The sequence below is a fragment of the Verruconis gallopava genome (assembly GCF_000836295.1).
Source record: "Verruconis gallopava strain CBS 43764 unplaced genomic scaffold supercont1.6, whole genome shotgun sequence".
In the NCBI taxonomy this organism is placed as follows: Eukaryota; Fungi; Ascomycota; class Dothideomycetes; order Venturiales; family Sympoventuriaceae; genus Verruconis; species Verruconis gallopava.
Window position 1 is genome coordinate 953,148 of NW_015622142.1, and position 24,850 is coordinate 977,997.

At 51.8% G+C, this 24,850-nt stretch overlaps 8 protein-coding genes across 9 annotated transcripts; 4 read left to right on the top strand and 4 right to left on the bottom strand.

Annotated features, from left to right (window-relative positions):
- The first annotated feature begins 1,331 nt into the window (after nucleotides 1-1,331).
- Nucleotides 1,332-4,014, top strand: PV09_02632 (uncharacterized protein). Its single transcript, XM_016355705.1, has 5 exons — nucleotides 1,332-2,082; nucleotides 2,157-2,239; nucleotides 2,294-2,374; nucleotides 2,427-3,669; nucleotides 3,730-4,014. The coding sequence occupies exons 1-5, from the start codon at nucleotides 1,395-1,397 to the stop codon at nucleotides 3,870-3,872; spliced, it is 2,238 nt and encodes a 745-aa protein (XP_016216841.1). The 5' UTR covers nucleotides 1,332-1,394; the 3' UTR covers nucleotides 3,873-4,014.
- Nucleotides 4,015-4,830: 816 nt separating this feature from the next.
- PV09_02633 (uncharacterized protein) lies at nucleotides 4,831-7,077 on the top strand (the record flags this gene model as incomplete). The annotated part of the gene is made up of 7 exons (XM_016355706.1): nucleotides 4,831-4,964; nucleotides 5,109-5,788; nucleotides 5,848-5,881; nucleotides 5,945-6,080; nucleotides 6,309-6,673; nucleotides 6,734-6,998; nucleotides 7,057-7,077. The coding sequence occupies 7 exons, from the start codon at nucleotides 4,831-4,833 to the stop codon at nucleotides 7,075-7,077; spliced, it is 1,635 nt and encodes a 544-aa protein (XP_016216842.1).
- Nucleotides 7,078-7,929: 852 nt separating this feature from the next.
- On the top strand, nucleotides 7,930-9,902 carry PV09_02634 (uncharacterized protein). The gene is made up of 4 exons (XM_016355707.1): nucleotides 7,930-8,831; nucleotides 8,883-8,991; nucleotides 9,045-9,204; nucleotides 9,257-9,902. Exons 1-4 carry the CDS (start codon nucleotides 8,644-8,646, stop codon nucleotides 9,823-9,825), a joined length of 1,026 nt encoding a protein of 341 aa, XP_016216843.1. The 5' UTR covers nucleotides 7,930-8,643; the 3' UTR covers nucleotides 9,826-9,902.
- A 236-nt stretch (nucleotides 9,903-10,138) lies between these two features.
- PV09_02635 (uncharacterized protein) lies at nucleotides 10,139-12,434 on the bottom strand. The gene has a single exon (XM_016355708.1). The coding sequence runs from the start codon at nucleotides 12,122-12,124 to the stop codon at nucleotides 10,196-10,198; it is 1,929 nt and encodes a 642-aa protein (XP_016216844.1). The 5' UTR covers nucleotides 12,125-12,434; the 3' UTR covers nucleotides 10,139-10,195.
- Nucleotides 12,435-13,210: 776 nt separating this feature from the next.
- On the bottom strand, nucleotides 13,211-17,709 carry PV09_02636 (uncharacterized protein). The gene is made up of 3 exons (XM_016355709.1): nucleotides 17,315-17,709; nucleotides 16,991-17,246; nucleotides 13,211-16,912 (listed from the first exon to the last, which is right to left on the bottom strand). Exons 1-3 carry the CDS (start codon nucleotides 17,390-17,392, stop codon nucleotides 13,287-13,289), a joined length of 3,960 nt encoding a protein of 1,319 aa, XP_016216845.1. The 5' UTR covers nucleotides 17,393-17,709; the 3' UTR covers nucleotides 13,211-13,286.
- Nucleotides 17,710-17,847: 138 nt separating this feature from the next.
- Nucleotides 17,848-18,938, top strand: PV09_02637 (uncharacterized protein). Its single transcript, XM_016355710.1, has 2 exons — nucleotides 17,848-18,052; nucleotides 18,111-18,938. Exons 1-2 carry the CDS (start codon nucleotides 18,050-18,052, stop codon nucleotides 18,585-18,587), a joined length of 480 nt encoding a protein of 159 aa, XP_016216846.1. The 5' UTR covers nucleotides 17,848-18,049; the 3' UTR covers nucleotides 18,588-18,938.
- PV09_02638 lies at nucleotides 18,759-20,702 on the bottom strand. 2 transcript variants are annotated; one of them, XM_016355711.1, is made up of 3 exons: nucleotides 19,808-20,702; nucleotides 19,571-19,654; nucleotides 18,759-19,481 (listed from the first exon to the last, which is right to left on the bottom strand). In XM_016355711.1, exons 1-3 carry the CDS (start codon nucleotides 20,322-20,324, stop codon nucleotides 19,324-19,326), a joined length of 759 nt encoding a protein of 252 aa, XP_016216847.1. In that variant the 5' UTR covers nucleotides 20,325-20,702; the 3' UTR covers nucleotides 18,759-19,323. The 2 variants fall into 2 exon arrangements, with proteins under 2 accessions (XP_016216847.1, XP_016216848.1); XM_016355712.1 differs by having other exon boundaries at nucleotides 19,571-20,702.
- A 1,603-nt stretch (nucleotides 20,703-22,305) lies between these two features.
- PV09_02639 (phosphomevalonate kinase) lies at nucleotides 22,306-24,228 on the bottom strand. The gene is made up of 2 exons (XM_016355713.1): nucleotides 23,772-24,228; nucleotides 22,306-23,606 (listed from the first exon to the last, which is right to left on the bottom strand). The coding sequence occupies exons 1-2, from the start codon at nucleotides 24,035-24,037 to the stop codon at nucleotides 22,475-22,477; spliced, it is 1,398 nt and encodes a 465-aa protein (XP_016216849.1). The 5' UTR covers nucleotides 24,038-24,228; the 3' UTR covers nucleotides 22,306-22,474.
- Between the last annotated feature and the right edge of the window lie 622 nt (nucleotides 24,229-24,850).

Sequence of the window (24,850 nt, forward strand, 5' to 3'; positions counted from 1 at the left end):
GACAGAACGCGTACAGTCGCGTTTTTATGGGGCTGTGACGCTTCAGATTGCAGATGCCAATGAGCTCAAGTCACGCTTGGAGCAGGTCGAAGCCGCCGTTCTCGAAGTCCCAGCCGAATCTCCTTGGCTGCAGTCGTCATTGGCTCTCGTCGCCAACGCCAGCTTAATCCGCGTCCGTCCACAAGAGCCGCGACCAAGTTGATCCCCTTACAGCGGGGCAGGCAACAAGAAGAGACCATAAGTTATTAGATTGTTATTGCACGGCACACATATATCTCCGGTGGGTGCGGGACGACGCAGTTTGATTCCCACTGTCACACCAGCTTTCGGAGCACACAGACATCCTTTTTTCCTTCTCGCCGTCTCTTTCTTTGTTCAAAGGAGCTGCCTCGATGCTCGGGCTGCGCAACACCAAACGCGTGCACATGCCCTCAAGCCACTGCTGCTAGGACAGCGTAGTGAAACACCACTCTCTATCTCCGCCTTTCTTCTCCGTAAACAAGCGTTGAAAACAAAGATGAAGGCCGTGCAGCGTGCCGAACACGCGCCGAAGTCGCATGCTGATTTGCCAGCTTCCGAACCTGATGCTGCTGTTCACGAAACTGTCCGCCTTTTGACCTGGAAAGCAGCAGACATGCTCCCGTGCAAGAGTCAAACTTTACCAGCAACTTCCATGTCGTGCCCTTCACCGCAAATCGCGTAGGATCTTTGTTAGTCTTCGCGCTACGTGCCAGAAAAATAAAAAACCTCCGATAGCAGGGTGCCTTCCTCGCTGGCCTCGCATCTTGCTTGCAAGGCGACTGGCAGACATCGCAAATCGCACAACGTAATCCTGCCCGCTGCCGTCAAGATCAAACAGTCGGTAGGGGTCAAGCCTGAGTATCAGGCACCAGTGTTTTTCCGTCTGAAAAGTGTAATCGTAAAAGCGTTGGGGGCTGGAAGATAATGCCGCCACCCCGAGCATTAATTTATCCATTCCACCATGGGCACCTAACATTGGCGGAGCATGGGCAGTGCGAACTTGGTATATAGTCGGCGACGTACCTTCGGTCGTGAAACCGCCCCCTTACACGCCTTGCACGGCTGATGTCACGGGCAACACGCGTGTGCACCGTTGTCGCCTCGAAGATCAAAAGAACAAAGGGACAGCATGGGTCTTGCACTATCGTAACAGTAAAATTGCTTCCGATCTCTCCGGGTTGGCTGCTCAAGCATGCTACTTCAGGCAAGACTGGCCTTGCTCCACGGGAGCAGCTCATGCCTTGGCGCCTTGATGCCCTGTCAATATGGCTCGCGCTGAAATGCTCTGAATTTTGGGACAGTTGCCACTGTACAACGTGACCGTCTGACCCGTTACTGTACCACGGCTACGCAACCAAAATTGTCAGCACGGCATGGAGGCTGAGATTTCTGCTTCTGTCAAGGGCATTGACCCTCTGGTTTCCAAGTATGTGTCCGGATACATCGGGCATGCGGTGAATTTGCCGGAGCACGACGACAACGCTCTGGTTGAGAGCTTGACGGCGTTGCTCGTAAGTGCGTCTGGTGACTTCACTGAGTCAAACGAGACTGCTCTCCGCAATCTCGTCGTCAAGTTGGTCTCCAAGGCCACTGCTGCAAACGGGATCGACCCGGAAAAGAGACAGCTCGCTACAGCTGCAAAGCGTCTTGACCAGAGTATTCATGTGGGCTCTCAGCGTAACATATCGTCTACTCTAGCTTTGGCTGGTGGAAACGTGGATCTCGAGGCCACAGCCGGCCGCAAAGTGGAGTCCCGCGTCGACAGGAAGAAGCTCGAGAAGGCGGAGCGCAAGATCCGTGCCAAGCAAGAGCGCAAAGTCATGAAGAACGTGGAGTACGAAGCATCTCGCTTGCTTAACCAGCCGGACGAGACACAGTCGTACGAGGAATTCTACATGGCTGTCAATCCCCTCCAGTTGGGCTCGGAGTCGGCAAACAAAAGCAAGGATATCAAAGTGGACGGCATTGACATTTCTATCGGTGGCAAGCGCATCCTGACGGATACAAGCCTGACGCTCGCCTATGGCAGACGATACGGTCTCGTCGGTCAGAACGGTATAGGTATGTATTAAGACTGTCGTTATTGCCTTAGCAAGCTGCAAGAAGGCCCTTGATTAATAGCTGCTGCTTACCAGGTAAATCCACGTTGCTTCGGGCACTGAGCCGCAGAGAAGTTGCTATTCCAACACACATTTCCATTCTTCATGTGGAACAAGAGGCAGGTTCGGATCTTTCGAACACTCAAGTTCCAATCATGCTAACCTGCGGTTAGATCACTGGCGACGACACGCCAGCACTGCAAGCTGTGCTTGATGCCGATGTCTGGCGAAAGCATTTGCTCCGAGAGCAAGACGTATGTCCAAACTTATTTGAAATGGGTATAATGACACTAATATTGCGTACAGAAAATCAGCAAGCAACTTGCAGAGCTAGAAGCACAGCGAGCGTCCATGGCTGACACATCTGCCGATGCAGCTCGCCTTGACAAAGAGCGCGAGGGACTGGACACCACGCTGAGCGACATTCATGCCAAGCTCGCCGAAATGGAATCAGACAAAGCCGAATCTCGTGCTGCAAGTATCCTAGCCGGCCTGGGATTTTCTCCCGAGCGACAGCAGTTTGCTACCAAGACGTTCTCCGGAGGTTGGCGTATGCGTCTCGCGTTGGCACGAGCGTTGTTTTGCGAGCCGGATCTCCTGCTTCTTGACGAACCGTCAAACATGTTGGATGTGCCCTCCATCACCTTCTTGTCCAACTACCTGCAATCATATCCAAGTACGGTGCTTGTCGTGTCTCACGACCGAGCGTTCCTCAACGAAGTGGCTACGGATATTATTCACCAGCACTCTGAACGCCTTGACTACTACAAGGGCGCTAACTTTGACTCTTTCTATGCGACGAAGGAGGAGCGCCGAAAGACTGCCAAACGCGAGTATGAGAAACAGATGGCGGAGCGTGCTCATCTTCAGGCCTTCATCGACAAGTTCAGATACAACGCTGCCAAGTCTTCGGAGGCCCAGTCCAGAATTAAGAAACTTGAACGCATGCCGGTTCTCGAGCCTCCAGAAGCGGAATACACCGTACACTTCAACTTCCCCGATGTTGAGAAGCTGAGCCCCCCCATCATCCAAATGAGCGGCGTGACTTTCGGCTACAGCCCAGATAAAATCCTACTTAAGAATGTCGATCTCGACGTCCAGCTTGACTCACGTATTGGTATCGTTGGACCCAATGGTGCCGGCAAGACGACGGCACTGAAACTGCTCATCGGCCAATTGCAACCAACCTCAGGTATTATTTCGCAAAACCCGCGTCTCCGTATAGGCTTCTTCGCGCAGCACCACGTGGACGGTCTCGACTTGAACGCTAGCGCTGTGGGCTTCATGGCGGCAAAATTTCCCGGTAAAACAGACGAGGAATACAGACGGCATCTGGGTGCGTTCGGCATCACGGGTATGACAGGTTTGCAGAAGATGGCTCTCTTGTCTGGCGGTCAGAAGAGCAGGGTCGCATTTGCGTGCTTGTCTATGACAAACCCCCACATCTTGGTACTTGACGAGCCGAGTAATCACTTAGATATCGAGGCCATGGACGCCCTGAGCGAAGCCCTGCAAAGATTTCAGGGCGGTGTGCTCATGGTCAGTCACGGTAAGCTTTTCCCAAATCTTCTTATCTAACTTGTGGCGTGATGTGCTGATGTGGTGACAGATGTTACGATGTTGCAGAATGTGTGTACGTCGCTGTGGGTCTGCGACAATGGAACCGTCACCCACTTCGATGGTACGGTCAACGATTACAAGAAGAAGATTGCAGCGCAGGCAAACGAGGCCGGCGTGGTTCAGCGTCATTAGATATACATAGACAAAAGCATTTGAAAAAATTGCAAGACTGCCTAATCACCCCATGAGATCTAACAACTCGATTTTCTCTAGTCTTTTCTTCAATACTATCAGCTGCCTGGGCAGTAGCATGGCTGTTCAGCCATTGAGCAAGCTCCTGTCCTTGCTGACGCTGCGCACCGTGTCAGATGTTAACGATAAGAGGATGGGTCATGTCTGTCTAAAGTGAAAAGTAGAATTGAATACACCAGCAGTGACAGAAAATGTAAGCGATAGTCATGTCACGTCTAATTCAGCTCGGTCTAAGAAGCTGCGGATTACAATGCAACCCCAAAAACCAGACCGTCGCCTTGAAACTGTTCCGTTCTCGTGAACGGTCTTTCCTGCTAATTTGTCCAGCAAGCTGTAGATCGTGAAGGAGAACGTGCTGGTGAAGAACGGGGTGCTCCATTGCCGCAAGCACAAGGCACAAAGCAACTGGGAGAGTCAAGTATCTATTCATGGCAGTATTGGCAGGTAGAGCCATGCTAGGGCGAGCACACACACACGTGCGAAGTATGGGATGGGTTGCTTCTAAGGTTCAGCCAGATTCAAGGTTCCTCTGGCATGGAATTCCAAAAGACGATTGCATCGTTTGACATTGACCCATGTTCGAATGGCTACAGGAGGAAGAATGGTAGCTGGCAGAATATTCTGTTTGGCCGTCAGACATAGACTTAATGAAGCTGGACTCGTCCCCTGACAATGGCGTCCCAGGCCGTCATCCGACTGATTTGGTGAAGAGCAGCTGGGGCCCCTTAGTACGTGTACTATCTTGATGACGTGAAGCGAAGCGCCCATCTCACATAACGTGCATGGGCTACGGCGTAGATGACGTGTAGCTTTGGTCTCTCTGGAGATGAGCGAGGGTATGCAAGGCACGAGGAGCGTCGAGTTGTGCCCGAATGGCATTTAAAGCAACGCGCACGAGATGAGAAAGGCATTCACACGTGATACAACGCGGCGTGGAGATCGACGGACGAGATTGACGAGATGGCCTCCACCATTCGGTGGGCATGAAGGCGACGAGGTCGTGCTGGCAGGAATCTTGGCAGCGCCTGGAGCGTACAGTGGCTGACTCCCTGCTTGCCGCCCTTTAGCGCTGTGCCAAAACCAAGAACCTCAAGCGTGCCAGCGTCCATCCCCAGAAACTCACCATATCACCTTTTCAATTGAAGCCCAGCACACTGGCTAAACCACCCATTGAAGCCAGGTCCATGTCGTGATAGCCCAGGCCACACGATTACCTCGCGGCTGTCACCCTCCCGCGCGCCCCGTTCTCCGCATCGTCGCAGCGCCCCCCCACCGCCTCTTGAAGATCATCTCTCCCACGCCCACCATCACGACGGCCTCGCGACACTCCAGTTGCGGAGAAGCCGCGCCTTCTCCTCAGTCGGTCCTTACTGCTGCTGCCTCGCCACCAGCGCTCTCCTCTGCCGAAGTCACTCGCGCCATCTTAGCCTCCACCACCACGGCCGACCCGATCGACTCCCCGTACCCACCGCCTTTCTCCTCGCTATATTTTCCACCCAACGACTGCACCGACGCCGCTGGCAAGGCAGTTCGGACAGACTCGCCGGAGCCGCCACCGCAGTGCGAACAGCTTCCTCCTTTCTCCTCGCTTCCCCCACCACGCCCCGGGAGTAGTAGCGCCGCCGCCGCTGAGCGTGTTCTTGCCGATACAAAGGCTGCACTACCAAGAGACACCAAAGACCGCGAAGGCTCGTCAAGCAAAGACTTCGACGACGGGGAACCACCACCGCCATATAGTGAAGGCTCGAGCCCGATACCCAGTTTCACATACGTCATGGCAACTGCAGGTGGCCCAGCGAGTATCATCACTCAGGTGCAGCAGGGAGGCGGCGCACCCATCAACACTCTTGCAACTGGTACGACAAGATCCCTAAGACTTGTGCGACCGCTTTTAGTAGCTGACTTTGCTGTGCAGGGAGTGCAGACGAGAACATATCGCTAGACCTTCGGTACACTTTTTTCTGCTTAGACTAGCATTATATGCTGTGTGGAAAACGCTAACTGTAGTGCAGAGGTACACGATTCACGCTTTCGCGGGATGAATTGCTCACGCTGCCTGAGTTTGTTCTTTTGTCTCTCTTTCCCAATGGCCTTCTTCCCGATGGTCACATGAGCTCCTTCCACGACGGAGATATATACCCAGTAGATGTCAGTAGCCCTTCTTCCTCTTATCCCCTCGTGCCAGCTGCAGCCATGAGCGATGCGGAGGTTCCCATCACTCAAGCGGTTGAATTAGCTGCAGGACCCGATGCGCGAGCGACGGCCGGTGACGATGCTGCCGTGGCAGACACGACGCCGCGTTCGTTGGCGCTTCAGATCCAACAAGGTTTATCAAATCCATCATTGTATTTATCTGACATATGTTACCTGTCACAGTACGACCCACTCTGCCTCCAGTACATGCTTGATTTCTTCAGGCACGTTGCGCAGACAATCCCCACGGGCCCACCAAGCCCCACCGCAGACAGCTCTCAGCAACCTGAGACTGTTCCCATCGAGCCAATGCAAGGTTCCAGCACGCGTGATATGTTGCAGGACCGCGCAGGAATCATTGTTCTTCGAGAAGACTTGGATTACTACGTTATCCCTCCTCGCAAGGACATTGAACATGCAGAGATGATTGAGGTGAAGCGAGCAGCAGGACGTGCGCTGAGACAACAAGACGGCATCTTTTCTGGTTTGCGAAAGAGTGACGAGCCAGGTACGACGGAGCAGCATCTCATTGAGATGTTAACAGCAGGGTATAGCATAGTCCTTTCAAATGCGGGTGGAAGGTCCAAAGCTAACTTATCTCGCAACAGAGGCTTCAATCATGATGACCGATGGGGCCACCGTGCGAACGAACCTAACAAGGCCGTCATTTGCAGCGTTGCACTTGCGCGCCTGAGGACCGACATTCGCGGCAACGACCTCTCGAGCAACGCCGTCGGCATGGCCCAGAAGCTCTTGCTCTTCTGGAGGAAGCCTGCGAGAAGATGTTGGTGGGAAGGGGTGGAGCTTGAAAACGTCGAGGGAGTGGAGGGTAAGCTGAAAGTTTGGATCAGACGCGTTTGGACACTCGAGATGGTGAGTAAATCTGATCGGCATCTGCAAAATGATCGCGAAACTAACGCGTGGCTTCCAGAGTGTCATCGGCCTCCGTTGATAACTACCTTGGTATCTTTTCTTGCTACGTCGCCGGATTTCTGGATCAGCAAACAGGAAGGCAGCTCGTTCCGAGCAAAAATGGGAATTCTTGATTGGGGGCGGTTTCGCCACATTTGCGGCCGCGTGCTTGTTAAACAGTGTTATAGGCTTGTCTTGATACCATACACACATCTCCTTTGTTCCCGGTACGGTTTTTGCGCGAAGCGTCAATTGATGGGTGGAAAAGATTTGGAGTTTACCGTATTGGCGATGCGAAGATCGCGCGCATTTCGAGCATCATGGAGTGAGCGAGTGTGTTTCATACTCATTATTTGTTTTTTTTTTTCTCTTCTAGGAACACCATGACACCAATTTGCTAGGCTGGGCGTAAGGAAATCACAAGCATGGAGCGCATGTTATATTACCACTAGCAGCACATTCCCTTATTAATTTGCAGACAGTCGCTGTCAGAGCACATCGTACATAGATGTTGATAATGTCGATGTAGCTTTCTTTACCACGGTGTAGGTTCTATGTGTGAGAATGTTGGCGTCACATGTTTTTACTTCGAGCCGGGCCTTCCTCGATGCCATTGTTTGCTCCTTGGGATCAACCAGAAAAGAATCATCGGGCTCCTGACTAGTTTCGATTTTATCATGGCCATGCACAACCAAAGCAAAAGGTATTGCGCTGTCCGACAAAATAGAAGCGTTTACAATAGTACCTTCTCACAAGAAGAATTGTCAAGAGGGCCAAGGCTACGCCCAGGCTCTTCTGAAGAACGTGCCCCTTTGCAGTCGACTATGACGTCGCACAAAGCCAAGCTTCAGATGCTGTACTCCCCTTTCGTTAGCTGTTATTTCCGAACAGTCCCTTTGATGCTTCGTCCGACGTGCTTGAGTGGCCGACATCACCCTTTTTCGGACCACTTGAAATAGGCCGTTCAAGGTCCTTTAGAGACATGACAGCTATATCTACTTTCGAGCCAAGAGGCTGTGCCTGACCTGCGTACAACGCGATCGACCACCACGTTCAATGTCAATAGCAGGTCAAAACCTCCCATCTGCCATGTGCATCTTCCGTACACCCCAAGGGTGGTGTGATGTGTGCCATGGTGCCGGTAGAGACTCCAGAAAAAAAAACAACCACTAAAGAGTCCCAGTATAGAGATACTTCTAGGCTAAACGATTAGTCTCCGGTCCACCAGGGAGCGGTTGACTGGATTTACCAAAGCACTAACCTAGCACGGAAACTCGACGAGGTGCAGATGTCTTGCGATTCGACCAGAATAGTCTCTATTGCAATTTCGGAAGCGGATCTTGACTCGATTATCGGCAACTATCACCGTGTCTGCTCGAAAACCCCGCTTAAGACACTGCGGGGTGTGTTCACGTTGTGGGGCTGTCTCCTGGACAATGACTTCCGATGACCAGACAGGACCCTCGAAAATGAGGAACGATATAGCTAACCTGATTCCTGGGGTTTCTCGGTGTTTCTGTTTCTTCTCCAAAGGAACTTACAATCTCCTATTCAGTTCAGTCGATCGAAAACGCCCGTAGCGCTCACATTTACACACCTGCAAGTCATGACGAGTTTGAAGATCCCAGATTTCGATGATCTGCCTCCCGTGCAAGGAATGCCGCAAGGCTGTGCCTGGGGTATCTTCGACAAAGACGGCAAAAAGGATGTTTACGGCACTTTGAACCTCTTGACACCGGATGTCGTACGAGCTGCCGCTGCAGAAGTTAAGGATGGCGTTTCAGTGTCATTGAAGTACGTCAAATGTAGATACTGCTCACTCACTGTGCTTAACACGTTCAACAGCTGGCCAATTGGAGCCATAGCAAAGCCTGGATTTTTTCGCAAGGGACTTGTACATAAGGTTATTGACTTCATGGAGTCGCCTATTCCTTGTCACTGCTTCGACGATGAGGTACAGATAGAACGTGACCATAGCCATGCGAACATACGACTCACAGCCGCCAGGTCGAGTTTAACACTCAATGCAGTTCGCAATGGGATAGTTTGTGTCACTTTAACCACCAAGCAACCGGCATGGGATATAACGGCGTAAAGGGAAGCAAGGAGATATTCACTCAAGCTTTTGGTAACGAAGACAAGGATCAAACGTTGCCCACATTGAACCGTACGTTGCCTGAAAAACAAGTCGATCAATCGGCTGACGTGTCGTGCTCTAGACTGGCACTCTCGTGGTGGGCTTGTGGCTCGTGGTGTTTTCATTGATTACAAGGCCTGGGCTGACAAGAATGGTATCAAATTTGATCCTTTCTCTGCTCATCGTATTAAGATCTCAGAAATCGAGACCATTGCCAAAGAGCAGGGCGTTGAGTTTAAGCAAGGTGATGTGTTCATCATCAGATCCGGTTTCACAGAGGCTCTCGGTGCCATGAGTGCAGAGCAGCAGAACGAGGCTCTAGGCACTCATCGGACCTGTGGTGTTGAAGGTACGCCAGAGAGTGCGAAATGGTTCTGGAACAAACACTTTGCTGCCGTGGCAGGCGACGCGATCGCATTTGAGACGATTCCTCCTGTGAAGGAAGACGGAACCGAAGGCGATGTCACCGGCCTTGTCTTACATCAATACTTTTTGGCTTTGTTCGGCATGCCGATTGGTGAGCTGTGGGATTTGAAGGCCTTGAGCGAGCACTGCAAGAAGACCGGGCGCTATACATTCCTGCTGACGAGTAGTCCGTTGAATGTGCCGGGTAGCATCGGAAGCCCTCCGAATGCTCTTGCCATTTTCTAACGTAGAAGTAACGAAGCTCCCGAGACTGTAGATTGCGTATATAATTCAAATCTATCGTTTCGCAAGATGAACATACCTAGTTCAGCATTGCAAGATTCTTTTCGTCCGAATCCTTATTATCTGGTTGGCTGCACATACCACATACCAGGCATGAATTTCAAATGTCGTGCTCTTCGAGTCTACTAAAGTAAGTGGACTCGGCCTCTACACGAGTAGTGATCGCAGCTCTTCGTTTCTTCTTCCCAAACTGTGTGTTAGTCGAACTGATGGCAAACAACAATAATACCGGTTTTAGGTTGATTTGATAGTATTCAATCTCTCATAAATAGTCGTAAGATATAAGGACAAGAGCAAGGGAAGACTTAGCAACTTAACACAGTTCGATCATTTCCACTGGCAAACCAGAGCCAATGGTCTCGCCATCCATGATCCCATGGACATAAGCCTCGCCCATAAGATTATGATGTCCATGACCGCAGTCGCTAATTGCAAGTGGCACCTTACCTCCAAGCAGCACGCAGATTTTGTCTCCAATCTGCGTGGCTGCTGGGACCCAACCAAAGCGGCCCTCGGAGGTCACACAGAATTGGCGCCACTTAGCATAAACAATCGAAGCAGTCATAGCACTCAAATCGGAGTCTGCATAAACATTAGGGTCATTAGTGGAAGACTCATCAAATACGACATCCAGCCATCGGCGGCAGGTCTCGACTGTTGGTGAATGCCAGTCTCGGGTATAAAGGCTATGAGCTCTCTCCCCACCACATGTGAGAAGCTGATACATAAGATAATCCACCTGTTCCGGTGTAGTAATGATACTTTTGATGGTGTCGTGACATTTCCTTAACCAAACAGCGTGGCCTTTACCAAAATGGAGCCAACCAAAGCTTGTGATATCGATATAAGGTGGGGGAAGAACATTCGTTATGGTCTCTGTGATGATGCCTTTGATCAACAAGTGGTAGTTATCTCGTCTCAAAGTCCACGAGGGTTTTGAATTCTTCTCTAGACATCCAGCATTGTAACATAGCGTAGAAAGAGGGCGACGCAAGTCAGGCCGTTGCATCCACCCGACGGGCACTATGTTGGGAGTCCAGGAAGGCACGGCCTCGCTGCAACCTCTGCTCCCCGGCACTGTGCGAAGGCAAATTAAAGAATACGGATCATTCTCTATGAGCCAGCAACAGTAGTTCACCGACACTGTCGAAATGGAGTCAGAGTAATCAACCTGCAGTAAATCCGTTTCTGTGCTGTTCCGAACATCTGCGGCAATGGCGAATAGAGAATATAGATTATCTCTCTGCTCTGTGCATTTGAAATCATTTGTCTCGTACACCACGTCCCACAGATTCAGCGCTTCCGGGCCGTCAAAATTAGCCGCCATGCGGGCCAACTGCCTTGAGTGGAAAATACCATCGTTCGCGCAATTCACGAAGGCTTTGTCCGGGTGGTTGTTGTAGACTCGAGCAAGGCTGTCATGCCATAATGAGAACTTGTCCTGATCAGCGTTGAGATAGTTGCTGATACTTGCCCAGCTTTTTTGCTCCTTTCCGCAAATCAAAAGAGCCTCCTTTGCTTGAACAATCTCCTGAATCACCCATTTGCGAGTCCACCATCGACGGGCGAAGAAATGCAAAAGGTGCATCAAGTTAGTCTGTTGATACGATAGCCACTCGAAAGCTTCTCCACTCAGTCCATGAGATGAGAACGAGAATGAGAAGGAAGAGTCGTCCCACATAATATTGGCTGCATGCCAATCGATGTGTGGAGGATACTTTGCCAGCCATGTTGGAAGGACGTCCAGCACTCCCTCCCCTTCCTCGCGATTCTCCTCGCCCAGCCACACTAATACTCTCTCCGCGCTGGCAAATACAACGTCCATTCGCTGAACGTGCTGGTTCCTCTCCACGATGTCGAACTGGTTGATACAAATAGCATCAACCCAAAGTCGGCGCCTTTTATCCTTGCGACGGATGCGTTTTAATGCTTGGTAGAGATTCAGTCTGACATTGAATGTCTTCCCAGAGCAGACAATTTGCCTCGTTGGAGCAGGAAAGCCCCAAGTGTAGGACAATGCTTCGTAATGAACGTTGGCCTCCTTGCGGTCCTGTATACGTAGCGGCTCAGTGCGCAGCTCACAGATAATCTCATCTTCTTCTTCACCTGGAAGAAGCTCCAATACGCGAAATTCGCTCTCCAGGATAATGCCATGTTTGTATGCATCCGTCATCTCTTGTGACGTCCTCTGATGCGAGCCCACATGAGGACCAGAATGGTCCGGACTCTCTAATGTTGCCATCCTTGCCACCGTGGGGAATGAGCTGAACTTATGGTAACTGGAATTCGCTTGCCCACCAGGTACCCTGCAACGACCGATAAGGGGACAATACCGTTTGTGCTGGTACCTTGACCACCAGAAGCGAGAATGCCTGGGGTGCTTGTCAATCTCGGCAAAGCTGACGACGCCGTTAAGCGAGGGTCACAAGATTGAGCGGTGAACGAATCAATGTCCAGAGGAGTTACACGAGAATGAAATAGTAGGAACGATCGAGATCGTGAGATTATACCTCTTGGGTGTGTCGCGAAGTGTATCTCTAGCGGAGAACGTGAGGTACGTATGACAGACAGCTCTGAATCTCTAATGTGGCTTGTACATATCAAACGACTTTTACCCCACTACTTTATGGCAAGCCCTATATCAAAACTCGTTTATAAATATCAAAAATAATGACAAAAATCGAAAATGCGCAATACGCGTAAATCTTGTGCAATCCTTTGGACAGCAGTGTTGCCTGATATATATATATACTTAAATTTTGGCCGGAAGCACTCTCTCAAATCCAATGTTCTCGCTCATTTGCAGATGTTGCTAGAATATTTTATCGCTGCAGGTAGACCTTGACTATCTGTGAGACGCTAGAGAACTCAACCATACGCTTGCCATTAAAGAGGTATATTCGTTGTGAAGACGTTCAAATGACCATGCTCTGCTCGCATGCTCAATTATAATGAAAACCGCGACGCCATCACAAGACCAACTCCGATTCGATGTCGTGGGAATTTAGCATCACAGAACATTACCAACAATTTCACTTAACTTCAAAGGGTATGGCTGTTGGAGTTCGTGCTGCTGAGGCCACCCGCCTCAAGGAGACTGCTGGTACACCATCCTAGATGACAAAGACTTCTGAAAGAAACAATCTCTTAATGCTGTTGATAGTATCTACACAGCGTGCTAAAGCCATGCCAAGGATGCTTGAGCAAGTAACGACATGGATCGGGAGAATTCCCGGCCACATTATCCAGAATTATGGTTGGGGAAGTAGGCAGACAAAATTGGACGCTAATGTATGACGCTGACTACAGCGGGAGTGGTGGTGTATGGTATAGAATTAGACACAAGAATATACGATATCTAAGCGGACTGTCTAAGTGAAGAAATAAGAAAAACAAATTACATTTCAGAGATCCGTGGTGTCCGCAGTAGGTGGCAAAGGTATCTTCTTCAATCTCTCCACCCTCGCTTGCCTCGCAGCAGCTCCAAAAACTCTGCCGCTACTCCTAGTTCCCTCTTCCACGCCCACAATCCTTAGTGCGCGCCTCATGCCCTCTAGTCTAGCTTTCTCTAAAACAATCATCCGTCTCGCGAACTCTTTGCAGGCATTCTTACCCCATTTGAGACGTTCGCCTTGCCATGCCGCCAGTTCTCCAGCGACGACACCTTGAGTATATCTTAACTCTCTACCCAAGTCATCCTTTTCCCTCTGCGCAGCGTCTAATTTGTCCAGAGCATCGCGCTGCATGCGGGCGCGAGTTTCATCTAGAAGCGAGAGGGAGGTTGGCCAGCGGTCCGATCGCCGGAGCGATTGGTTCTGTCGATCGATAGCTTTCTGCGCCAGATTCATCTTCTGGATTAAATCGGTGGGTCGTGTAAGTGCCGCAAGCACCGCCGTGATGGTGGTACTGATGGCGTGCATTGAATAGTAGAATCCCGCTGTAGGTGAGAATTCTGGCTGGGCCAGCGTCTTAACGTATCGTTTGAAGGCAAGTTTGTGTTCTTCAGGTAAGAAAGCGAGTGTTGACAGACTAGTAGAAGCAAGATTCGAAGCATCGTAGATATCAGACTGCGCTAGGCGTAGGCGATTAACGCGACGGAGAACGGATTTGGTGGAGTGGTGTACACCACGGACGGAGTCCTTGGCGTGGCCGATGAAGACTTCGACTTCACGCACATCAGTGATGGGGTCGAATTCATCTTTCACCATTTCCGCGCGCGTCTCCGCTTTCATCCTGCTGCGTTCAGCAAGCATAGCAGGATCCATATCAGGCACGAGAAAAAACTCCCATACCATCTCATGTGTAGCAAATGTGGAGTGTGATAACAGCGTCTTGAGGAATGTGTCAAAGCGAAGTTGCATATCCCGTGCTACTGCCTTGGAAGGTTTGGAGGGGATTAAAAAAGGCGAGTGGGTGTTCACAATGGCAGGAACCCACGAGGCCGGATTTTCAAGAGACAGCCATCGCGCCAAATCCTCGAAGTCGGCGAGACCGCGCCGAGATGTCGTTACAGTAATTGTTGAGTTTGGATTTTGGGCCCCAGATTTGACGATAAAACGCACTGTACCATCTTCCACGAAATATGCGCGAACCACGGTTGTAATGCGCTCGCCTTGTCCTGGCGGGGAAGCCAACAACACGAGGTCATCAATGCGATTCCGCACATCATCGTCCTTGGCAAGTTCTGTCGCTGTAAGGCCACGTAGATCTTTCGCATGAAAATCCACCCTCGGGTCGCCAAAGAGGGTGCGCACCATATCCGTACGACCATATTTACTAGCAACCATGAGTGGTGTAAATTGCTTATCGTTCGCAGCGTTTACATCCGAATCGCATTGATACAGTAGCTTTGATGCCATCTGTGGATCATTGACGATATGCAAAAGTGTGTTGCCCTTATTGTCTACATGATCGTCTAGATGAAGAGATTTACCATCCCCTTGAGCTGCCGTTGCGGCCGTCAGAGCCGTGTCCACCATCCAGGTATACTCTTCGTGGTCGTAAGACCTGCACAACGCGAACAAAGGGGTTTGTCCGTTTTTGTCCTTAAGTTTCCACGGGATCAAACTGCCAATTCGTCCAATGAGTCGAGGATAGTGGAATAGATAGTGTGCTGCGCAGCGTCCGTTTTTATCTTGTCTTGCAATGTAGTCCCGTAACGTATCCAGATCATCCGTGTGATCGATGATGAAGTCAAGGATCGTATCAATGACTCTTGGATGACCGCCCTGGATGGCAGCGGAAAGTAATGTGGTTCCGTCATTGTTCTCATCTTCAATCACTCTTTCAAGAGGAAAATATTGTTCAAGACTTAGTAGATACCGGACAGCAGCATCATGCCCGCCCTCCACGGCCATCATCATGACTGAGTCGCCATCAGGACCTTGTGTTCTGGCAAGCGTTTCAATCGAGGTATCTGCTTCTAGCCCGCTTGTGTGCGACATGATCGTCTCGGGCAGTGACGTTATTGAATAGGCTGAAGAACTTGACGTGCTATGTGACTGTAAAGATACTCGTTTCTTAACCTTTGGCCTGTTCCCGGCGTTTTCAAGCTTCTGCCACGGGAATACATGCTCAAGCGAGGCGTGTATATCTTCATAAGCGAATTGCACACGTGGCCCAGTTGCTGCTTCCGACGAGTCTCCGTTGATCGTGGTACCACTGAGTGAACTCGGCCCTGGAAATCTGAATTGCGCCATATGCTGCTCAATTTCAGGGTCAGGGGAAAATAGCATCGATGCGCCATCATCGCTGTTCGAATCTGGTTCTAAAATCCTCTTCATCTCGGCAACATTTCCGGCCTTGGACGCCTCCCACAACCTGCGGTTTCTTCTGCTTGCTCTACGGATACCGACAGAATCGCGAACCAGATATGAAAGCACGGCCTCGAAAGTGCTTAGCGCATATCCGGCTTCGCCGCTCTCAACGTCGTCAATAAATATAAAATGTCGCATATACGACAGCCGCGCATTCAAATACCGCACAGGAGCGCGGATTACGACAACCAGAAGTAGAGAGACCAGCGTGTCAGCGCTCGTAGTCAGCATTGAGTCATCCGTTTTCTCTGAGTCTCTGTCAGCTGCATCTGAGCCAACTCCATTCGCAGGCTCTGTTTGTCGCTTTTCTAGCACTGGTTTTGTGATTGCCTTCTCTGTCTCAAGCAGGATTTCGAGCATCTCCTGAGGACTGGACGCTACGCCTATCTTCTTGAATACATCCACTCCTTTAGACAACCGGATGCCCAGCTCCTTCTTTGCATGGTGATCTTGATTGACCGATAGCCCAACTTGCGAAATATCAATATCCTGCATCTGTCTTATTCGACCTTCCAATTCCTGGTCGTCGGATTTTCGTATGGCACACATGCGCGGGAAAAGGATCTGATGGTGGAACTGCTCTGTGACGTAGCGTTCGATCATGCGCTCGACCATCGTGCCGGTCAAATCTGTAGTCGAGCCCAAGAGCGAGAGCTGTTGCTTGTCGACCATTTGGAACATATCGATCGCGGCGGTCACAGCAGTCTCAAGGGCACGCCGCATCATTTCCTCCTCATCGCTAATTTCAAGCTCGGACACGTAATGCCCATTGGCAAGGCTGCTGTGCGTTGAAGTTGCGCGACTTTCGGTTGAAGAACCGGAGCCACTTCTGCGACGTGTTGACAGAGGCGATGTGGATCTTTCAGCTGGTAGTGCGGGCAGAGGTTTCTCAAACTCTTTAGAGAACTCTTTGAATAATCTCTCTAGTCCTGGCTGCATCTGTCGCGCGATCAAGGGGAAACTGTTCAGCAAATCTGCGAATGACTTGATGTCCTTTTTCTTCGCCGATGTTGACCCGTTTCGCTTTGGGCCCAAAGGCGATGAGGAGCGAGTTGGAAGCTTCTCATCTGGTACAGCAGGAAGGATCTTGATCGTTTCCACATTCCCAATCAGTGGCTTTGAAATACTGTACACCAGCCAAGGATTCGCATCAATCCAGTCCGGAAAATACAGCGAATCACTAAGCAACTGCACCTGGTTTAGAGTCTTGAAGCCTGCAAGTAGACAAACTCTTAGCGAACCATTCTTTCTCGATCTTATATATCTTTATGTGGACATCACGAAAACCATACCTTTGTTCGTATACACGAAAGAATCTTTAATGATGACCGTCCTGCCATTCAAGGTGGTAAACTGCTTCGCCTTTGTCCTCGTCTCTCTAAAGTTCGCGCTGCCGTCCTTTGCGGCGCCAGACGGGGCCACGCCACCAGGTATTCGGAGGACATGGCTAGCGAGGAACTCCTCGTTGGTTGCGAGGTCCGAATATAAAACATGCGTCTCGCGATCGCGGGAGGTCAGCAGTAGTTCCGTTGATGGTACGAGGAGGACCTGTCATATATTCATGATCAGCAACTGTGTTGATTGATTCTCCGGAAGAAGAGGAGAGGGATATGTACGTAGTGCTGTACGGGCGAACACTGCGTGGGAAGAGTGCTCCGAAAGAAGGCCCGTAGGAATGGGTTTAGCGGTTGCATTCATGCGACATCTGCGGACGGAAGCCACTGTGCCCTGATGTGGAACTAGAGGCACGATGGCCTCACAGATGTGGTGCCAAACAAACCAGCGACGAATCAAACGGTGGGTAGAATGCACAATCGCAGAGCCTATTGACTGATGCCTAACTGTTTCCACGTCGTGGCGCAGGAACCAAGGAGAAGTAAGACCTAAAGTTATGTAGCCGATATCTTGATGTTCTGGGCCTATTATTTGGTCATTGGCGACTCGGAAGATGAAGGCGTAGTCGATTGCCCGGAGTAGGTCAAAGTGTGGGGATGCGAAGAGCCAAGCTGATCTTGTTGAATGCGCCGCTCACAGCTTCACATGTTCCGGGGTTGGAGATACGTACATAGACGCGCGCTAAATTCGGCCAAAATAGCCGCTCCCGCACGCTAGCCTTTAAGCGGACGCGACGTACATGCTCTCTGCCTGACAGCTCGACGGGAGTATCACCACGACAAACGCAAGCCGACATTCTACCCGTGCCATCCCTCTTTCTCTCGCTCTTCAAGCATTGTTTGAACACTGCGTTTTGAGTGCACAGATAGGACCCAGTCGCATGCCATAGGCCTGAGCTCCGCATCGCTTTTCTCACGTTCACTAAAAAGGCGCCGCATCAAGCACACAGTATCGCCATGGTTCGTTAGCCGAAAATGTACACCATACTGGAGTCAAATTTTCTAATGGAACGCATAGTCTCTCCGCATAGTTCCCCCGGCGCTGCATCCTTCCTCCACCAGGCAAGGCCAGTACACAGGCGCTCCATCTGCACCGGGCGTTCACGATACTCTTCGCGCAAATCTCAACCTCACAGCCCCAGCACCGCAGGCCACAAGCAGCACTCAGGCTGCTCCCCAAATCCAGTCCACGCACCCCCTTGAGGCACGCCTCGCTCAATGGCGCAGTACGCAGGACACCCTGAAGATGACGTTGCTCGGTCGGCAGTTTGGCATTGCGGAGCCCGTACGGAGGGGCATGGAGCTGCAAATTGTGGCAGCTGGTGAGTGGACGCCTGCAGCTGCCATGGTAGGCGGTGGTGCAGGCATTGCAACTGATATTTTAAGCGGACGAGATACGGAGATTGATTGGGAGGACGTGTTCCATGGAAGTGAATTCAGGGAACAGCCAGATTTCCACACAGAGATGGAAGCGAGGATGAGGATGAACTGGTAAGGGCGTGTTTGGGTGATCGGGAAGCTGGTGCTGTACAGATATCTTGAAGCTCCAACTGTAATAGAAGAGCAAACATAGACAAGCTACGGTCTCAAGTATGTGTGTGTGTGTGTATGGAGAGCCCTCGAGCAACGGACCCAAGCAGAGCCAAGATCCGGTATCAAATATGAACGGAGAATGAAATGAGACGATAGCAGACGCTACCCAAAGAACAGCCTTTTTCCGCCTGCCAAGAACAGTGCGACGGAGCGCCAACTATTACAATGTAGCCGTAACTCCTAGGCGAATATCTATACCAACATGTGAGAGTATGGAAGCAGACTATGTCAGATGAATCATAAACACAGAGACAACTTAGATGGCCGCGCGAGACCATCTTTTAGTATGGAAAGACATGAACAAAGCGGAAAAGCCGTCGGCACATGCTCCCTGCCACTCCGAGCTGCCCCATTCCACGCACAAGACTTTGGAAAAGACCGAACACGAGAACACCACCAGTGCATCTCAATGGGCCGTCCCTTCACTGGCCCTCAAAAAAATTTCCATGCTCCGTATGTTCAAACCCGCTTTCCCTTCGACAGTGATAAAGAAAAAAAATAAAGGGGGACAAAAAGCAAAATCCAACGCCTTCGTTGCTTAGCGATGTTGACTTCGAAGCCTGCCCGAAGATCTCACAACGCTCCTTGGTTAGAGGAGGTCATACGCGTCTAGGTGGGCGGACCAAAAAAGCAGCATATCACAGAATGACGCAGCCGCAGCAGCCGGAGCGACTTCGGCTGCCGGCTTCGCTGCCGCCCTTTCGGCTGCTGTCCTTCTTGATTTCTTCGTCTTCAGGCAGTTCTCGTTTGATCACCATGTGGACAATATTGGGGCCGGTTTGATTGAAGCGTTTCTCTGTTGGACAGGGGGCTTGGTCAGCAGTGCTCAGCATCGGGTGTGATATCGTCTGACAGAGGTTTTAGGGGCCGGGTATGTATATGTACCTTTTAGGAGTTCGCCCTCTTGCAATTCGAGGCCCATAGATATTAGGCGGATCGCGGATGGAGAATTTGGTTTCTCTTCCCAGTCTGTGTAGAGAGCGATGATTAGCATAAGTAGTCCCGCACAATCACCTTTAGTCCCGGAGCAGTCTGTCTCGCATTGTATGTATTTCCACGCGAATACTTCCAATTCCTCAAATCGCTCTCACCGTACAGAAGCGTTCACACGGGAAGACTCACCCTCTCGCCAATCCCTCAAGATAAGTTCCTTGAGCGTTTGCACAGGCAGATTCCAAGGATTATTTTCCTCAACGGACACGTTCCGCTTCCGCAGGTACCTCGCATCGATCTTGTATGGATGTCTCTTGCCCGTTGTGAGAAGCAGCGTGATTAGTACAGTAGGGCCAGATTCCGTATCCCCGGCTGACTTGGGGATGTTATTCTCGTCGGTAGCTGGCCCTATCGCTTCCGACTCTTTGCGCTCCATCGTGGCCGAGGGACCCGCTTCCGATTCGCCGTTGGTGGTCGCCACGGCGGTGATGTCTTCTTCGAGCGGCGCGGGTCTGGAGGAGGCAGTCGTTGGAGGCTGTGATCTTGATGGGGCGTGTGATAGGGATGGTGTTGCGTGCTGCGAAGATGCAGACGGCATTGGCGTCGACGCAGCAGCGGTATGCGCGACCGGAGGCAAGGCCGGCTCAGCAGGTGGTAGTGCAGCCATTTCGTTCGATTCGGGCTTCGTCATGACCAAGACACTCATATACACCCGTACCTCCTGGAGGTTGGCGGTGGCTTGGCTTCCGTGCTATTCTTTCGCGCAGCGCCTCGGCCGCTCGTAGGTAACAGATATAACAATGGAGTATCGATATCGCTGTAGCGTTTTCCCTGGACGAAGAGCGAGCGCGGAGATAAATGTAATGAACGAATGGGTTGTTGAGAAGCACGCGGCACCCGTCTCCTTTCTCGTAGCGTTGCTAGATGCGCAATGAATGCGCCAAGGGCAGCGAGACCAGACGGGTCAATATGTGGAGAGAGCAGTGGAGTAGCAGGACGAGGCCCGACGGATGATAGACAAGCGAAGCGGTGGCAGGCGGGCTGGAGCAGCGGAGGAGTGGAGGGTGGAGGAGGGCGTGGAACCGGTTCGTTCAACACGCCACACCACGCTATGACTGCTGCTTGTGCCTTTGCTCTGCTGCGTTCTCTGGCGGTACCTTTGTTGCTTTTGGCAAGCCTGTTGGTCGACCGATCTGCTTGTGTGGAATAATTGCTCCGTAGAATTCACTCTCAGTCGCTGCTTATTTTACCGCCTCTCTTTTCCTTTTCTTATTTGTTCTTGACGCCCGCGTTTGCGCCACTAGTTCGCCCGCGCCCCCCGATTCTCACATGGGAGACGAAGACTAGATAGAACTACCCGTTCGTCGCGGTCGAGCCAACACACATACAGGCAGTGATCTCAGAGACGTTTCCTTCCTCTCCTTGCCCTCTCCTGAAATCCCCAACGGGCACCCATATGCAATGCTCGCCCTCAACATCCAGCTCCTTTGCCAATCATCGGCAAGCCCCCCTAGACAACTGCGGCTCGGATGACCTGGGGAGTGACAGGTTTCCGGTTTTGGATCTGTCATGGTTAAGGGAAGGCGAAATATGCGCGAAAAACGAGGAGCGCTCATGTGTTTCAAGGTCTATACCTTTACAGAAAGGGTACTACATGCCGCGTGTTCCATTCATGCACACCGTGAGACCGGACAATTGACTTCTTACGGGTCTTGCAGTATGCTGCGGCGTCGGAGTATCCTCCGGATACGCACGTCTCTTGTTGCTTGAATCGTGTCTTGCGGCTGGCTGTTTGCTTGGCTTCGCGCCTCGCTCACGAGTTTCGCTGATGGCGCTTCATATCAAGATCGATCAGTCGCCAACTCCCTTGCATTTCAAACACTCAACATAGTATAAAGTCAAGCCGAGTTCGCTGTGCTCTGTGAGAAGCGAAGAATGTGCCCGGGGGTTTTTAAAGTTCTGCAGCACTGATTTCAATGCGCTGACCAACTACAAGCTTTCATCTCAAGCGTTGTGCTCGGTCAACATCGCTTTAGGCTTTTTTTTATCCTCGCAGTGAATCTTGTAAAACCTTTCGTCTTCCGCCTTGAGAGATACGCTCCCTATACCGAGCTTCGACATGTGGGCAAACCTACTGTTCGCTACCGCGTCAGTTTCCGGGCCCGGTGCCTTTTGAGACAATGCGTGCCAATACACCGGATCATACTCATTGTTGTGCGTTCACCTACGACTTTGAATGGTGTTTGTGCAATATTTTGTATCCAGACATGTCCGTCCCTAGTCATGGGCTGGAAATGAACGTTCGTGGTCCTCACAGATTGCTTCCATCGATCCCTTTCCATACGGCCTCGATTGCATGTCTTGTTTGTCGGTTGCTCTGTGCAGAAAAAGCGTAGTCGTGTGGGCTGCTAGAAATGGGCCCTTGAGATGCGACTCTCTTGTGCTTAGCAGCACCAGACGGTAGCACTGCGTTCATGTATTGCATTTGACGAATTGATGTTGTAGATGAGTCTGTCTTCGGTTCCTTCGCCGTCAGCAGGATAGCCCATCACGCACTCAAACAAAGGACAGAATATCTATCTTTCAGGGCACTTATCCAGCGCCTTTGTGAAGAGTGCGGACGGGATACAAGGAACCTAGGGCCATCGGTCATGACGGTGTCAATTCATGCAAGTTGGAGTCAAGAGTTTGAGGTGTAAAAGACACGCCCTGTTCATTCAAAGATATCTTCAGGAGTGCTGAAGAAGGTGGAATTTTGTGACGCTAGCACGACAATTTCCATCCCTTTACCTGTCTATCTTGATTTGCAGAACACCCCATGTGCCTGGATTCAAAAGACGCTCATGTACAATGGCATCACTGAATCCACTTCCCGTACTTGGATGCATCCTCGACCCTAATGCCATCCATTTCCTCCCTCACAGGAAGTCTGGTTACTTTTCCAATGCTAGGCCCGCTTCCGGGTTCCGCGTAGACTTCCACTTGCCACGTCTCGAGCATTGCATCGAGGCGCCGCAGCACGTCTTCCTTATCCTCGATCAACAGCGCAATCGCATCATAGCCGCCGGCACCCGGTACCACGCCGCCAATCACGCCCTCAACCTGCGAGCACGCGTCGATGAGCTTCGTCTGAGGCGGCGGCTCGATGGGCACGCCGGACAGCCGCGACATTTCCCTGATGTAGTTCCGAATCTCCGCGATGATGCTCTTCAGCGGTGCATAGTCTGCACCCTGCCCGCCTGTGGCCGCAATTCGAGTCAGCTCGGCGGCAAGCGCTTCGTTGCGCGTCTGCAAAGCACCCCACAGCATGTCGGCCTCATCATGCTCCCGCGCTCGCCATGCGAGAACCTGCTTCACCATGCCGGGCGTCTCGCTGCCGCAGTCCACATCGCACATGACCAGCCGCAGACCCTTCGGGATTTTCACCTTCTGTTTGAAGACCTCGACGTCCCATGTCGAATCCGGACCGCTCTCCTCGACGAGGGCCTTGAGCCGTGCACTGAAGCCCGCGGAAGCGGGATTGCCCAAACCATCGAGCAGGGAAGGACTGAAGCGCCTGTATAAGCAGGAGCCGTACACTGCAGTCGCGATGTCGAAGCCGGATCCCACCTTGCCCTGGGCTGCGCAGTGCGCTGTCTGTGCGAGATTGTGCAGCCTTTTCTTCGAGGCCTCGTTGTCGAGGGAGAAGCTACCTTTGGGCAAGTAGTGGAGCAGCAGTGCTGCCGTCAGAGAAGTCACCAGTGCCGCCGAGGAGCCCAGGCCGGTCTTGTGGGCATCTGAGAGCTTGACGCCGAAGTCGCTGAAAGTCTTTGAGGAGCCGGTGGAAGACGACCCCGAGGGATTAGAGGTGGTGTAATAGCTGTCATCTGCCAAGATGGTGATGATTGATGGAGGAATGTTGGGGGAAGTGACGGAGGCTATGTAGGTGAGCACATAGCTGAGTGTTGTCTCTATGAACGGGTTCTTCTTGATCTTGTCCTGGGCTGATCTACATCGCGAAGAAAATCAGCTCTGAAGCAGTGTCCAGCCAGAAAAAAACACTGGAGTCACGGGAAATCAATTGAGCCAACAAGAATTGGAAAGGCATTGATATTGGATCATGAGTTAGGCGGTGTTTTTCTAATCTTCCTCAACGAACCCAGCATTTACTTACACTCTCAACTGCGTCACCTTCACGCCGCCGGCTTCCTCGGTCGCTCTGTAGCCATACTCCCAGTGAGCCTCCCTAAACTGCGGACTGCGCACAACAATCTCCTCGAGATGCACGCCACTGGTTGTCTTCAGCGGCTCAATGTGGGCATGTATTCTGGCATCCAGGCCGAAGACCAGCGCGGTATACTCCCGATCGAGGACCAGATAGCCACCAGCCAAGAAGACCTTGCCCGGCGCCGAAGCGGAGGCCGAGAACGACGTCATCATGTGAGATTTATGCGACAATTTCACGGTACACACGCACACACCCTCTTGAAGATTGAGACAGGGCTAGAGTCGGACTTGCCTACGGACGCACGCGGGAGTAGGGCTGAGGTCGGAGTCCGGTGTTCTGAATGAGGTTGTCGGCGCTGACTTGGGCTGGGGACTTGCACAGTCATTGCCGGACCAGACCAGGCCCACCAGCGAATGCAAGCGAAGGTCGACGAAGCCGTGTCGAAATTATTGGCGCAGCCGCGAGCGCAATCCGATTTCTCCCATGCCAGCGCGGAGGCCGACCCGGGCTCTCTTCTAGCACGGCAAGCTCAAGCAGAGCAGATGATCAAGAGCTTCGTATTGCGGCCCAGGAGACGAGCACGATGCAGAGGCGACGATGTCGATACTGGCCGTCTCCGGCGATAGAGTGCATCTACAGCACTCGCAGACGGGCAGGAAGAATTCGGACTGGAACACGAAGTCAATCTGGGGTGCATCGTCGCTGGAAAAACGCAGACGAAGCGGCACGAAGAACGACCGGGAACACAGGGGAGGGAGCGTAATTGCCGCACGGGCGGGCTAACCCCCATGCGGCCTAGCAGTTACTGGATGGGGGCGCCTGAGCGCCCGCGAAGAGTCACGCTGTCCCCGCCGCCCAGTGGGTGCGCAGCCACGCCCAGGGGCTGCGACCCAGTAAATCCTGGCCCGACCCAGTACCGGCCCAGTGTCGAGTAGGCAGGCCGCCCGGCGTGATGATTCATCCGCTTCAGCGCACGTTCGGATCTGGCCCGAGGGCGTGGACACTTCATTATTCATTCCTTCTGC